The sequence below is a fragment of the Mastomys coucha genome, unplaced genomic scaffold, assembly GCF_008632895.1.
Source record: "Mastomys coucha isolate ucsf_1 unplaced genomic scaffold, UCSF_Mcou_1 pScaffold8, whole genome shotgun sequence".
Taxonomy (NCBI): Eukaryota; Metazoa; Chordata; class Mammalia; order Rodentia; family Muridae; genus Mastomys; species Mastomys coucha.
The window spans coordinates 60,721,882-60,738,184 of NW_022196914.1; the positions used below are offsets into that span (position 1 = coordinate 60,721,882).

The following is a 16,303-nucleotide window of genomic DNA, read 5'->3' on the forward strand; positions in this document are numbered from 1 at the left end:
CACGCACACACACACACACACTCATACATGTAACACACAAACAAAAAATTTTATTAAAAGGGAGCTGCAGCTTTGCCCCAGATAACTGGCAAAACAGTTATTATTATTACTAAGTAATAATTTGTTATGACTATTAATTCACTCTACTGTGATGTGCACTCAGGTAGATGGCACTACCTGAGTAACACATGAATTCTCCATTCCTAAGAGGCAATCAGTACCTTTTAAGTTTTTCCGTGGTTTGGAGGCCTTTTCCTTTAAACTCTGACATTTAGTAGATTTTTGTTTTCTTTTTTCTTCTTCAGCAAGAACTTTCTGAAGCAAATGAGCAAAAAAATCGAAGTCAAAAGGGCGTTTTTCCTCTGTTTAAAGAAAGGGGGAAAATGTTAAGTTTTTATTTTTTAAAAAATAGCCTTTTCTAGTTTTTAAAGTATTAAAACATCCAGAGCAAATGGACCTATTAGACAGAGTATGGATAAACAAATATATAACATTATCAAGTAATAAAAGAAAAAGGTAATTCAACAAATAAGGGCTAGGTCTATAAAGGCTCAGACAGAGTACTTATATATGCCCTGGGTTCGAGCCCTAGCATCAAAAATAAATAAATAAATAAGTTACTAGGTTGGCACAAAATGAACTGCTGTTTTTGACAGTGAGTTTTATGTCATAGTTTCAAATACATCTTTCTTAATCAAGATAAAAACCATTCCAAGCAACACTTTTGCTAATTAAAAATAAGGTACTTTGTTTTGATTACTGTAGTGTAAACTCCATGCCTGGGATTCAATGAGCTCGTGGAAAGCATTTTCTGCTTCTTTCTGGTGTAACGCCTTTTCCTTATAAAAACAATGTTGAACACTTTGGAGAAGTGGTAGTCAGCTGGCAAGGGTCAGGTGAACATGGTAGATAAAGCAATACGTGGTAGCCTAAGCCAGGAGTGATGGCACACATCTTTGATCCCATAGGCAAGCAAATCACTATGTAAGTTTAAGGCAACCGGGCCTGCATAGCAAACTCCAGATCAGCCAGGGTTCTACAATGAGACCCTGACTCAAAACAACAACAAATTTGTAGCCTAATTCATTCAAGTTTCAACTTCTAAAGTATCAGTTGTGATATAAGGTTAGGCATTGTGGAGAATCAGGCCCCCTCTGTTGACCAATGCTGGATGCATAGCTCACAGATTTGTTAGGCAAATTTCTCAGATGTAATAGTTCATTAGATTTCAGAAAGTTGTGGATAAGAACACCAGATAGTAATCAGGACCCTCATCTTTTTGGGGAGGCTCAAATTTGACTTTGGGGGGTGGATGCTTTGGAGCTTCATCTCATTCCAGCACTGTGTTGGTCACTGGTAGTTGTCTTACACTATTCACATTTTATTATACATCACCACACCATCCATTTTCCACTGCATGTCACAACCCCATAAAGAAATGGTATACTCAGTGAAAGTTCAAGATGATGACTTTTTTTATTGAGGTTTCTCATGTTTCCAATTTGCTTCAAATGCCAAATACCCACACTGAGTTCTACAGCAACATTTGAATTGTGAAAGGATCAGATTCATAAATTGCTCAGTTTGCTACATTCCTCACCTTCAAGACTCCTCTTCTTTACAAACCTTTTTGAACCATTATTGCAATGGCATATTCCTTAACAGTTCCTGGACCAAATGCATTGTTATTGTTGCAAATTTCTCCGTATACATGACCCATTTTGAACTCAAGTAAGAAAACACTTAAGAGTCAGGATAGCTGGCTCAGCAGTTAAGAGCACTGGCTCCTTGTGCTGGCTAGTTCTTCATCAACTTGACACAAGCTATGATCATCAAAAAGGAGAGATACTCAACTAATAAACTGCTTCCATAAGATCAGGCTAAAGGCAGGCCTCTGTTCTGTGTTTAGTGAGTGATGGGGAGGGTCCAGGACGCTGTGGATGGGGACACCCATGGGCTGGGCGTTCTGGGTTCTATAAAAAAGCAGGCCAGGCAGTGTTGGCACACACCTTTAATCCCACCACTTGGGAGACAGAGCCAGGAGGATTTCTGAGTTTGAGACCAGCCTGGTCTACAGAGTGAGTTCCAGGACAGGCAGGGCTACACAGAGAAACCCTGTCTCGAAAAACCAAAATAAATAAATAAAATAAAATAAAATAAATCCCTCCCTTCCCCCAAAAAGAAAGCAGGATGAGTAAACCATGAAGAGCAAGCCAGTAAGCAGCACCCCTCCAAGACATCTGCATCAGTTCCTGCCTCCAGGTTCCTGCCCTATCCTGACTTCCTTCAGTGATGAACAGTAATATGGAAGCATAAACCAATAAACCCTTTCCTCCCTAAGTAGCTTTGGTCATGGTGTTTCATCACAGCAACAGTAACCCTAACTAAGTCACTGATCTTTGAAGGTTAAGTCCCCAGCATCCACAGAGCAGCTCACAACCAAGTGTAAGTCCAGTTTCACGGAATCTGATATGCATTTCTGCTCTCTGTAGGAACTGCATATTTAGACTGCACAGACATGCATTCAGGAATATAAAAATCTTAAAAAAATTTAAACGAGTATCTTGAAATTGCTTTTTGTCTAATGTGATTTCCATTATAAATAGGTTAATAAGTCATTATTACAAAATCATAAAATGAGAAATGTACATTAAAATGACATATAATATAACCTTATTTACAAATGTAATCCAAATAAAAATAATTTCTACAATGTAAAAAACTAAAATTACTTTTGAACCAATCTAATAAATGGATCAAACGATTGATAAAACAATAAAATGAATAAACTGTAAAAATAAAAATAAAAGAAACCAGACACCAAGCATTACCTTATTCATTCAATGAATTAGATGATTTAAAACATGTTAACTAGTCCATGGTAACTCAAATGGAAATAGCAGTTTCCTTGGGCTACCAAAGGAAGGAAACAAAGGGACTTCTCAATTGATGAAAATAGTCTATGCATAACTTAGGGTGCTGGTTATTAGGGTATTCCTTGTTAATATTCAAATTACACTTTGCACTATGTGTATCAATTACATTAAGTGGCAAAGATAGGGCCAGGAGGTAATTCAGTAATAGAGCCCATACACTAAGTGGCACAAGAACCTGAGTTCATTTTTCAGCCCCAAACATAACTGAAGAAAACGAACACATCTTCCAAATGCTTTATAACTACAACATGCACTCTTTTTATTCCAACCACTTCAACATTACAGATGCTTATGAGCCACCATGTGATTGCTAGGAATTGAACTCAGGACCTCTGGAAGACCAAACAGTGGTTTTAACTGCTGAGCCATCTCTCCAGCCCTATAAACACTTCACTGTGTATTCTTCCAAGCATCAATAAAACAGGAAGTATATATAAAATGTAAAATAGTCCAATGAAGTTAGAAATACCGCCACTGTCAACTGTATATATAACATTAGAGAGAACAATTAGTAAACCAACCAGTAACAAATCTATATAGTAATCCTTCCTTAAACTTTACATTTAAACTCTGGTGGTGAATATGCAGAAAGATGGCAAAAATGCCTCAGAAAGAGGTACATATTAAATACTAATCTGTTCTGACTATATACAATGATAAACTAGTACTCAGAGAACCAATAAACAATCTTCAGTGGTTCTAGAGGACCCTCTCAAAAAAAAAAAAAAAAAAAAAAATCCACGAGGGAAGCTGGAGAGATAGCTCAGAGGTTTAGAGTATTTATGTTCTTGCAGAGGATGCAGGTTCAATTCCCAGTACCCAAAGGCAGATCACAGCCATACATAACTCCAGTTCCAAAGAATGTAATGCTCGCTGGGCAGTGGAGGCACATGCCTTTAATCCCAGCACTTGGGAAGCAGAGGCAGGCGGATTTCTGAGTTCAAGGCCAGCCTGGTCTAGAGTGAGTTCCAGGACAGCCAGGGCTATACAGGGAAACTCTGTCTTGAAAAAACAAAAAAAACAAAAAAACAAAAAACAACAACAACAACAACAACAAAAAAGAATGCAATGCTCACTTCTGACCTCTGAGGATGCATGTATGCATATTCATACACATAAATCTTTTTTAAAAAGCCATTAAAACTTTTAATTCTTTAATTTCCTACTTCAAATAATAAAACTCAGAAAGAAAAACAAAACTATGAGATCTATAAATTATTAAGCCCAGTGGAAAGTTTCTCTAATTTTAAAATGGAAAAGTTCCTCTATCTAAAATATTCCAGATCTTTCAGGAACTTGGAACACTTTCCTCGAAGACACAACACAACACAACACAACTCTGGGCATCAGACCCATCTACTCAAGGAACTCATCTACCACAGCATCTACTCAGAAAATAAACCAATGTGCCACACAGTGGATATTCTCTGAACCACACATAAATTAGTTCCCCTAAAATCAGCCCTGTGGCTAACTTTAATTAAGAAATTTTATTTTGAGCTGGACATGGGGGTGTACACCTTTAACCCCAGAACTCAGGGGCAGAAGCAAATGAATGTCTGTGAGTTTGAGGCCAGTCTAGTCTACATACTGGAGTTCCAAGCAAGCCAGGACTACATAAAGAGGTTCTACAAGGGATAGAGGAGTGGAGAAAATTTCATTTTGAAGCTGAAGAAATGGCTTGGCAGTTAAGAGTACTTACTGCCCTTGGTGAGGGATGGGTTAAAGTCCCAGAACCCACAAAGCAGCTCAAAATCGCCCATTAACTTCAGTTCCAAAGGACCCAATACACTCTTCTGTCCTCTGAGGGGACCAGGCACATACATGGCACACACACATATATGCAGACACTTAACATATACACACCAAATAATCTTAAAAATTTTTTTTTAGACAAGCATGATGATGTACACCTTTCATCCCAGCATTTGAGAGGCAGAAGCAGGTGGATCTCTATGAATTTGAGTCCAGCCTGGTCTATGTAGAGAGTTTCAGGACAGCCAGGGCTAAACAGTGAGACTGCCTCCAAAGGAAATTTATATTAAATTTTATTTAGAAATAAAAAAAAATTTAGCACTTCAGCTAATTTCACAACTAAATAAACAGATACATTAATTATGAAAAGCTGATAATTATTTGTTCATAAAACCCCTCCAAAACCAAAAAAAACTATTTTAAGCTATTTTAAATAAATTATTTACAGATCTTTTATAGTCTTTCTGTAGACTTACAAAAAAATTCATTTTAATGAAGGTATTATTTAAAAGCTAGAAGTTTCCTACTGTTCTTTTAAATCAGACCTAAATTAAAATGTTACCTGTTCATAAAGACCTTCACTATAAGTATTGAGGCCCAATTCCTTTTTCTTCCTCCTAAGAACTCAATCACTACCTGAAATTTGCATATCCCTCACCCATTTAAATTCAGGGCTGCTGTCCAAGCAGATTCTCACAGGTCTTATTCACCAACACATCTTCAAGAGCAACCAGAGCACATAGGTCATAGGTGCTGTTGACTCAATGACTGGCTGCCTACAAAAGGAATCAGCTATGGCAATCTACTTTCCAAAAACTATCCCTTGAACTAGTTCTTTCCCAATAAAAAATAACCACTCAGGGGCCAGTGAGATGGCTCAGTTCATAAAGGCACTTACTAGCAAACCTAGCACCCTCAATTTAGCCCAGACCCACATAAGAAAAGAAGGCCAACTTCTACAAGTTGCGCTCTGATCCATATACTTATGCAAATGAACAGACACAAAATAAAATTTTGAAAAAGCCACTTTTTATCATCGACTACTGTAAAAATCCATGAGCTTACTTGATTCTGGATATTTGAGCTAATTCTTTGCTTAAAGATTTGTAGCAACTACTAAATTCATACTGTTAAATAAAAAACTCCGAAACAGCCAGCCAGCCCTTGGGAGGTAGACTGATCTGTGGTTTGAGGCCAGCCTGTTCTACATAGTGAGTTCCAGAACAGCAGAGCTACACAGTGAGACACTGTCTCACAAACAAAACAAAACAAACAAACAAACAATAAACCTAAGACATAGTGGTGCACATGTGTAATGCTTGCACTTGGTGGCTAAGGAAAAAGATCAAAAGTTCCTGACTAGCCTGGAATACATAGCAAGTCCTTATCTTAAAAAAGCAAAATAGAGGGGGCTGGAGAGATGGCTCTGACTGCTCTTCCAAAGGTCATGAGTTCAAATCCCAGCAACCACATGGTGGCTCACAACCATCCCTAATGAGATCTGACACCCTCTTCTGGGTTGTCTGAAGACAGCTACAGTGTACTTACATATAATAAATAAATAAATAAATCTTAAAAAAAAAAAAAAAAAGCAAAATAGAAAAGGCTTCCATTCTTATTTTTAATGCTGAATCTAAAATACACTACAGCCAAAGACAAAGTATTGGTCATTTTTCAATCTCTATGAATCATACTTTGTGAAGGAATGCTTTAATACTTACGGAATGCTTTGTCTATTCTCCATCCATTTGTTTTTTCTTCACGTTTAAATTTATTCTGTTAACAACAAAAAGATCTATAGTAATGTTCTGCCATTAAACAAAGATTATTTCTAATTAGTAAGCATTAATGTGAAACTCTATAAAATATACTCTTCCCTATTAAATAATATATCCTGGCCAACAGGCTAAGTTTCTTAAAGCTTCAGCTACTTAAAAATGAGGATTGAGGGTTAGAGAAATGGCTCAATGGGTAAAAGCACTGGCTGCTCTTCCAAGGACCTATGTTCAATATCTAGCAGCCACTTAGTGGCTCACAACAATCTATAACTCCAATTCACAGAATTAATGCCCTCTTCTGGACTCCTCAGGTACTGCACACATGTGACACAAATACATAGACACAGACAAAACACACATATATAAAATAATTTTTAAAAAGTTTAATGAGGATTGAGGAGCTAGTGAGACTGGCTCAGCAGGTAAAGGACGACCTTCATCTGATCCTCAGAACCCACATGGTGGAAGGAGGAACTGACATACCCAGAAGCTGCCTTCTGATCTTCAAATGAACATGTGCACACCCCACATACACATACAGACTCAAACACAGGCACATACACATACTCTAAATAAACATAATTCATCAACTTTGTTGTAATAAAGATGACTCATAAAATTTTTCCTCATCTCATCTTTATTATCAACAACAGAACTAAAACGATGAAGCTAGATTTATGGCACACAGAAAGTAATCATGGGCCAAGCTTGACAGCTTCATGTCAATATCCAGAACTGACATAAAGGTGAAAGGAAACAACTGCCATGAGTGAGCCTATTACTTGCATATACTCACTAGGAATAAGTGGGACTACACACATACTCAAAACACACATGCACACATGCTAAATAGATTATAATTAAAAACAATTGACTACCAAAAAAAAAAAAACAGATAAACCTATAGTTAATTAAGCTAACACTAACTTTATCCAACCTAAAGTACTCCTAACATTAAACATTTTCATTATTATTCCAAAATGTTTTTTAGTGTAATAGTCTATAACTATGTAAAAGTTTAAACCCAAGTTTATCTCATTTATATACAGTTCCAAATATAAAGCAGAAATTTCTGTTTCTTTGGAGACTCAGTTGTGTCATGTGATATTTTTCAGGAAGATGTCACATGGGAGGATGATTTCTGAAGGAGACACTCGAGAAGATGTTTTCCTAAAGCAGACACAGAGAGGATATTTTGCTGAAGCAGACTCTTGAAAGGGTGCATGATATTTGGAAAGATTGTTTAAGTAGAACCCAACAGACAGTGAGCCATGCACTGGCATTGGTACACCTTGCAACGCTTCTTTGCTTGTTGTGACTTCATAGAGAGAAATGTGCCAAAGATCCTCTTGTGGTATTCTGCTTGTCTCTTGCCTCTTTTAGCCAAGCCTCAAAGATTTCTCTCGATCAAGCCACTGCTGATTTGTGTTAGTGTTTGCTGATTGGACTGGACTATTGCTACTGATTCATGTTTGATATTTTAGATTGGACTGCTAGTATCCTGGCAACAAAGACTGGAATCATGCCAAAAAACTACTTCTAAACAGGTTTACATCCCCCATATTCTTATTAACTATCTTTCTCTCCTTTAGTGGGCTAGAACAGAAGTTGGAGCATTAAAGATCTCTAATTAAAATAAGTTTTAAAAAAGCCTAAGCCTGCACTGATATATCTATCTATCTATATATATATTATATAAGATAGAATTTTTTTTTTTTTGAGACAAGGACTAATGTACTCTAGTGTGGCCTCAAGTTCACTATTCAACTCAAAAATAACCATGCATTCCTAATATTTCTGTCTATACCTCTTGAGTTTTGGGGTTACAGGCATGTATCACCATGCCCCACATTCTACATGGATGCTCAGGATTCAAACTCAGATTCTCATGTTTGCAAGACATGGGTTTTACTAGCTAAGTCATGGCCCCACACATATTTTGTAAGTTTTGTTTATTTATTTGTGGTCTTTTAGGGCAGGATCTCACCCACCCAAAGCAGGCCTTAAGCTCACTACTCCCTTGCCTCCTCTTAAATACTAGAATGATGGGCACACACCACCACATCTACCTTATTACAAAGGATATTTTTAAAATTATAAGCCCTTAGAGAAGGATTATCAGCTAAGCGAGGAGAATCAAATTTGGAAGCCAGTCAGAGTTACAAAATGAAACTGTCTCAAAACCCCCTAAACAAAAACAAACTTAAAGAAGATAGATCAGTGGCAGAGGAAATAGAAAATAAATCAAAGAGGGTTCACTACAAATCCTACAAATGTTATATGACAACAGTAAGAAAGTTTTTATAGATATGATCTCTACAACTTAGCATCAAAATTGTCACAAGAATCCCTTCCCTACACCCCATCCCACCCCACCCCCCAAAAAATGGTTTCTCTATGTAATGGCCCTAGCTGTCCTAGTCTCTCTGTACTCCATAGACCAGGCCAGCCTCAAACTCAGAGATTCCCCTGCCTCTGCCTCCCAAGTGCTGGGATTAAAGGTGTGTGCCACCACTGCCCAGCAACACAGGAATCAATATTTGTGGAGGAAAATGGGTCTGTGTAGGGTCTGTGTTGTTCAGCCTAGCTTAAATTCTTAGGCTGCAGTGGCCTCCAGCCTCAGACTCCTCAGAAACAGGGACTGCAGACTTAACTAAAACTAAAAACCTGAACACCTCTGTATGTATGAAAAAAATTTAATTTATAATCTGATCACTTTCAACATTAAAAAATAAAAAAAATAAAAAGTAAGATTTTTGGTTTCACTGGTAAGTCCCAACAAGCAGGGAAATCTTAAATTTAAAGGAGAAACAGTGCCAATCTTCAATTGTTCCAGAATTAGCAAGAGGTACATATCCCTGCTCATTTCAGCAACCACCACCAAACAGCCAAGAACTCTGAAAGACAATTACAGGGATCAGGGGTATAGCTTGGTGATAAAACATAAATTCAGTACCAGCACTCAAAAAAAGAAAAAAGAAAAATGCAAGCCAATATGCCTCATGAATGAAATGGTAAACATTCCTCAAAAACTGGAGGCTGAGGAGATGGCCAAAGAATTAACAGCACTGGCTGCTTTTCCAGAGGACCTGGATTCAATTTCTACCACCCACATGTTGCCTCTTAACCCCAGTCCTAGGTGTCTTGATACCCTCTTCTGGTTTCCACAGATACTAGGCACACAGGCAAACACCCATACACATAAAATAAAAATAATTTTTAGGGCTAGAGAGATGGCTCAGCAGTTAAAAGCAAAGAATGTTCTTCCAGAGGTCCTGAATTCAGTTCCCAGCAATCACATGGTGGTTCATAACCAACTGTAATGGGTTCTGATGCCCTCTTGTGGTGTGTCTGAAGACAGTGACAGTGTACTCATACATAAAATAAATAAATCTTTAAAATTATAATAATGATTTTTAAAGTTTTTTTAAAAAGAAAGAAAATATAGCAAACCTCTGCAATGCATAAATGGAATATAGTATAGCCACATGGAATTGGTCCTATGGATATAAGGTTAGTTCGATATGCAGGAATCAACAAGATGTACTTCACTAATCTTAGAAATAGAGCATTTTCACTTTCCTATACTTTGCCCAAAGACCTGCTGGAATTATACTAACTTTTTATGGGAAGAACATAAATGTTTTCTAAAAGAAGAGTTAGTGACAAACAATTAGATTATCAGAGAGCTCTACTTCTAATCAAATTTTAGCCTTCATAAAACTTTAATATAGTGATCTTTTTAAACAAGATCAACATTAGAACATAAAGAATACAAGCAGAAGCCAGGCCTGGTGGAGCATGCCTTCATTCCCAGCACTCAGAAGCAGGTGAATCTCTGAGTCTGAAGACAGCCTAATCAACAAAACAAGCTTGAAGACAGCCAGAGTGACAAATTCTGTCTAAATAAATCGTTAAATAAATACAAACAAATAAGCAGGCTCCTCACCTCTTGCAGAAATCACGTGAGGCTATGACACCACACTACACTACACTACAGGATGCTGCTACATAATGTTCCTGGGCAATTAAGGACACCCAAATTCTTATCTTCCTGATTAGTTATTTTCACTAATGTGGCAAAGATGATGAGATGGAGAATTAAGGGAAAGACACATGGTTGGGAGAATCTCTCAGTGTTAGCTAGGAACACACTATGGCAACACAGTACGAGGGAACCCAAACACATCCTACCCAGAAGGCACACATACAGTTTCTCAGCCATAACACAAAGCTCATCCTCGCACCCAGGCACAACACATCTATACCACTGTTCACAATATTAGTGGTCACTCATGAGCCCAAGAGGGACTACGACAGCAATACTCAGTTCAGCGACATACACTCGGCACTTTCCATATCACCCCAGAAAATCTCAGATACTTTATAATCATAAAACTACACTAACTCTAAGTTCTCTGGTACATCTTTCTTCTATTTTCATTAACTCTTAATTTTAGTATCTTTATCAATAGTTCTCAAATACATTTTAAAAGTCCTATAAAAGTTCAGAAGATATAACTATACTAAAATTGAGAAATCATACAAAAATCAGTGTCACACACAAGCACAAACATAACAGAGAACAAATGACTATGAATTAAGTTAAAAGAAAAAACCTTAGTAATTTTTTTATCCTTTCTAACTAATAAATGTTATAGGAATACTTTACCTTAATTTCTATCCTTGCTCTGTGGGGAAAAAGTTGTCCAATCATAGAAAAGTCAGTTCCTACCATGCTGATGGCTAAAAAAAACATATCGGTTTCTGTAAAAATAAAAGTTTAACTGAAAATTAATTTTCCGCTCAGACAAAAAAAACAACAAATTAGTTATATACAAGTAAAAACTTAAAATTTTATATAAACACTTAGTTAAAATTAGCTATTGAGTACTTAATTTCATTGAATAGAAACTCAAACACAGTAAAACATGAAACTATCTCCATAAGTAATTGCGGGGGGTACATTCCACAAGCCCAGAACTCAGGAGGCTAAGGTAACAAGAACTGCCTGGAGGTCCAGAACTACTGACTGGTGTGATACAAGTTTTTAGGCCTGAGATCTGCCTCAATCATGGAATATAAGCCACAGTTCGTGAGTTCCACCTGGCAGACCAGATTTCCTCATAGTACCTTACAGCATGTAATATATCCCATGTAGTCTGGATTGACCACCCCTGACTGCTGCTCTGTACCTCACAGGGACAACTAAGAAGTAAAGTAGGTGCCCAGGAGACAAATAAAAAGTTTGCACTCTCATTCCAAAGTGGCCCCACGAGCTTGATCATCACATGTACCTGCTGGGACAAAGGGCCACCCAATCAGATATTAAACCAAACAGGACAAAGAGGTCTCTGAAAATAGTTTATGGAACCTTGTAAATGCTAGCCAAAAATGAAGGACTAATCCTGGGAGAACTTCTCACAGCTACCGGCAGCACAATGAAAAACACTTGAAGAGAGTAACCAACCAATAACTGATCTGAATTAAGGTCTACTCCATGAGATAGAATCCATATCTGACACTGCTTGTGTGACCAAGACCTGAGACTAGACAGCCCAGGGACCTAGGGCAAAATCAAATACTGTTCCAAAAGAAAAAAAATATAGTACTCAAATGATTCCTAGTGATGTTCTACTATACTCATAGATCATTTCCTTCCTCTGCCATCAGCAGCAGCAGATGGGAACAAATACAGAGACCCACAGCCAGACATTACTCAGAGTCAGAGACTTTGGAACACTCAGCCCTAAAAGGGATGTCTCCATCAAATCTCCCCTCAGGGCTCAGGGCTCTTCTACCCTGGGAAGAGGAAGAAGAAGGAATGTAAGAGCCTCTGCACTAGGGCCTCTGCACTCACAGCTCACAGGTACTGAAACAGCCACCGGGCCTGCACAGGTCTGCACAAGGGCCTCTGCACTAGGGCCTCTGCACTTACAGCTTTGAGGCTAGTGGTTCTATGGGATTTCTGGGTCTCTGACTCTTGTGGCTTCTCTTGACCTTTGTTTCTTCTGTTGGTCTGTCTTGTCCAACTTTGACGTGAAAGTTTTTGCTTTTTCTTATTACATTTAAAAGAATGAATCAATGTAAACATAGCTACTTGGGTAAACACAGAACTGTCATTTATACTTGCTAGGAGAAGGAAAATCAGTTTTCTCTACTGGAATGACCCTGGGGTTATCAACCATTCCAGCAGATCTTATGTTCAGGAGTAGCTGACCAAATAATGGACCCCACAGTTTGTGCGTGTGTGCTCTTACTTGGTTGGGGTTTGGCAGGTTTTGGTTTGTTTTTTTTTTTTCCTTTCTGGATGATGTTATATTTTCCTTTGAAGGTTTGGGGAGTCTTGTTGTATTGGATTTTTGTTGGTTTTTTTAAAAGAACTTAAGAGTTGGGTAAGTAGGGAGACGGAGATCTGTACAAATTTGAGGAAAGGAAAGAATATGATCAAAATATATGTAAATTTAAAGTTGTTTTAAATATTAAGGCAAATTTTAAAACTGAAAACATTAGGTGCTGGATCTTATTGCTAACAAGCAAATGTATAGTAATATAAAGATTTTGGAATATTAGATTTCTATAAGCTGGTAAAACTTACAAAATTATTATTGGCAAAACTGTAAGAAAATTAACACTTTATAGACAATTGGTAAAATATGAATTGATGGGGCTTTTGTGTTAGGACACCTATAAGAAAAAAATACTCAGTGACTGGCAGAAAGAGCAAGAGAAGGGGAAAGAGAGAAAGAGACAGACATACAAACAAGCACTTGGGAGAATGCTCACTGGACTAAGGGCCTGGTGTTTTATACCATTAGGAAAAGGAAGCGGGCAGTGAGGGAAAATGTACCACGCCTGACAGAATTTTTACCTTTAAAAAAAAAAAAACGAATTGGTAAGGAGGAAGTACAGAAAAATTCCTTTTGCCCTGTGTCCTGCCATGCTTAAAAAGCATTCTTACACTAAAGAGTAAGCAGTAAGGAACACCATGAAATAAGCAGTGTACTCTGCTGTCCTCATGTTTACCCCAGACTAGCCTCGCACTCCCTCGCTGCCCTGGCCAAGCCTCCTCAATGTTGCATTATAGGCATGCTCCGTGACTGTGGGGGGAACAGCATCTGCAAAGTGAGTATTATGATGACTAAAGATTACAGACACAATGATCCACTGGCACAAATGGTCAGTGCTCACACAGAAACACTGTCAATTATTCACTGAAATGGGGTTTCTCTGTAAAGTTTGAAAAAGATTCCATGCAAAATGATCAAAATGCTAATGATTTTTAGAGGAAAGTCAAAGATATAGTAGGGAAAAGGGAGGGGAACCAATAAAACTGAGTGAGTGGAAAACAATGTGACAGTTTACATTTTATTTACAAGAAGTCGGAAGTTTAAATAAAAGTTCATTTCATTCCAAAAGAACATCAAACAATGTTTAATTGAATTAGTTACCTTTATTGGACCAGGGTTTTGAGTAGTAGTTTTTCCTAAAGCTGGAGTAAGTAGTTGTGGAGCCACGCTCAAATATGGGATCATTCTCCTCAACAACGCAGGGACCTTTTGTTCTCAAAACTTCTACAGTTAAACTGAAAGAAGACATTTTCAAATATAGTCACACTAAAAAACCGAGTATGAAAAACAATAGTAGATGAGATTTAATTATTGTATTCAAAAATTTACACAGTAGTTAATATAGAAAATATAATATATATTTGGACAAAGATAATAAATTTGAAATATATATATTTTTCCAAATGTGATTTTAAGGTACAGAAATAAATACCAACCTGTTTTCAGTTATACCATTTTCAAAACACCTTTGGACTACCTAAAAGAAGAACTCTTCTACTGTCTTTTTTGTCTGTTTGTCTATCTGCCCGTCTGTTTTTCAGACCAGGCTTTATGTTGTCCAGGCTTGAGCAGAACTTGCTATCTAGCGGAGGACAGTCTTGAACTCCTATTCACCTATCCCCACTTCTCAAGTGCTAAGACTGCAGAAATGTGTCATCACACCTGGTTTTGGTTTGTGGATTTATAAATGCCTCCTGGGCCAATATCTCTTTAACTATTATTGACATGTAAAATTACTATCTCATAGAAATACCTATGAGCATTGCATTTATATTTATTATAGTCAAACTTAAATTTATATACATTTTTACTAATTAAACTGCAAAAACCTTTCATTTCTCTTTGTTATCTGATCAATCCCGTATAAAATATACACTTTAGAGCTGGAGAGATTAGTCAGCAGTTAAGAACTATTCCTAAAGACTTAGTGTTACGGCGATCATTATTTGACTTATCTAGCTCAATGAAACTCTCAACCCTCAGTTTTCTATTTGCAGTACATGATGATGAATACAGACCTACAAGGCCAAAGTGCAGAGAATAAAAGACACAATATCTAGCCGTTAGTGGAACATATATAACACACACCCCTGTCACGGCTCAAGAATCACTCTGGAAGGAAGGGCGGAAGGAGTGTAAAAGCCAGGATGACTACAAGGAAACCTCTACTGGACATAGAGCAAGGTAGCAGCTGCACAGAGGAACTCACAGTGACCGTTACAGCATGCACACAACCTTTACAAGCCCAAGCTAGACCAAATCCAAGCATGCAGGGGGAGAAGAACAGGAAGTCCCACCTCTACCCCTACGTGTGCAGCAAATAACAACTGAGAGCTTCTGGGAAAGGGAGAGAGAGTTTTCTCTAAGGTATCACCAAATAAGCTGACCATGCTCGGATATCACACATCCAACTATCTGGGTAGTACTCACTGCTCTTGAAGGGTTTAAATAACAAATAAATAAATAAATAAATAAATAAAGGAAGTTGATCTCAAAATATGACCAAACATGTACAAAATTTGAAACTCTTAAGAAATTACAAGATAAAAATATACATACACACACACACACACACACACACACACACACACACACAAAAGAACAAAAAGCAAAAACGGTGCTTAGCGCTCTTCCAGAGCATTAAGTTCCCAGCCCCACATCAGACAGCTCACAACCACATATAACTCAACCATACACCAAAAGTTGAAATTAGAGCAAGGTATGGAAACACATACCTTTAGTAGTACTGGGAGGCAAAGAAAGGCGGATCCCTGTAAGTTCAAGGCCAACTTGGTCTACAAAGCAAGTCTCAGGCCAGCCAAGGCTACAAATGAGAGTCTCAAAAAACATTAAAAAAAAAAAAAAAATCAAACAAAGTAAAGTTAATGAATAATACAAAAAGTCTAAATACCAACTTCAAGACTGAATCAATCCTAGAAATCTATCCTTGGTGGGTAACAGCATACAGCTGTTCAGCAGCTGGACTGGCTTAGTAGCAGGCTGATGAGAAAACAAAGTTAGGTTGGCAGACAAGGAGAGAGTAATAGCATCTCATGCAAAGCATGCTAAAATTACAAATGAATTTTTCTGCTTAAAATATTCATGATATCAATATATACAGAGGCAGTTGGTTAAAAAGTTATGTTGACAGATTCAGAAACACAATCTCTGTTTTTACCATTACCTCTTTCCCTCCTTCCTGCTCCATCTCCTTAACTCACCTTTCTTCATCTAAAATAATAGAACCATCTTCTGCCACTTTTACTCGAGGAACCAGAAGTGGCCCATCATCCACCTCCTCTTCCACTTCTTCATTATCATTAGCATCTTGAGTGCTCTGAGTTTCTTGCCTACTAAAATAGAAACATAGTTACCTTAGCAATGAAACAGTATTTCCTCCCAGGCAGTGGTGGTGCACACCTTTAATCCCAGGATTTGGGAGGCAGAGGCAGACAGATTTCTGAGTTCGAGGCCAGCCTGGTCT

The 16,303-nt window shown here is 37.6% G+C and overlaps 1 protein-coding gene across 5 annotated transcripts in view; it reads right to left on the reverse strand.

The window, feature by feature from the left end:
• Nucleotides 1-16,303, reverse strand: part of Bdp1 (B double prime 1, subunit of RNA polymerase III transcription initiation factor IIIB) — a 90,172-nt gene that overhangs the window by 63,055 nt on the left and 10,814 nt on the right. For 3 of the 5 annotated variants that reach the window (XM_031360708.1, XM_031360707.1, XM_031360705.1), the window contains exons 5-9: nucleotides 16,041-16,172; nucleotides 13,921-14,054; nucleotides 11,142-11,236; nucleotides 6,413-6,467; nucleotides 222-362 (exon numbers count right to left, since the gene is read on the reverse strand). In XM_031360708.1, coding sequence (XP_031216568.1) covers nucleotides 222-362; nucleotides 6,413-6,467; nucleotides 11,142-11,236; nucleotides 13,921-14,054; nucleotides 16,041-16,172 — 557 coding nt within the window. The remainder of the gene's footprint in view (nucleotides 1-221; nucleotides 363-6,412; nucleotides 6,468-11,141; nucleotides 11,237-13,920; nucleotides 14,055-16,040; nucleotides 16,173-16,303) is intronic. The other 2 variants (XM_031360709.1, XM_031360706.1) reach the window with 1 other exon arrangement.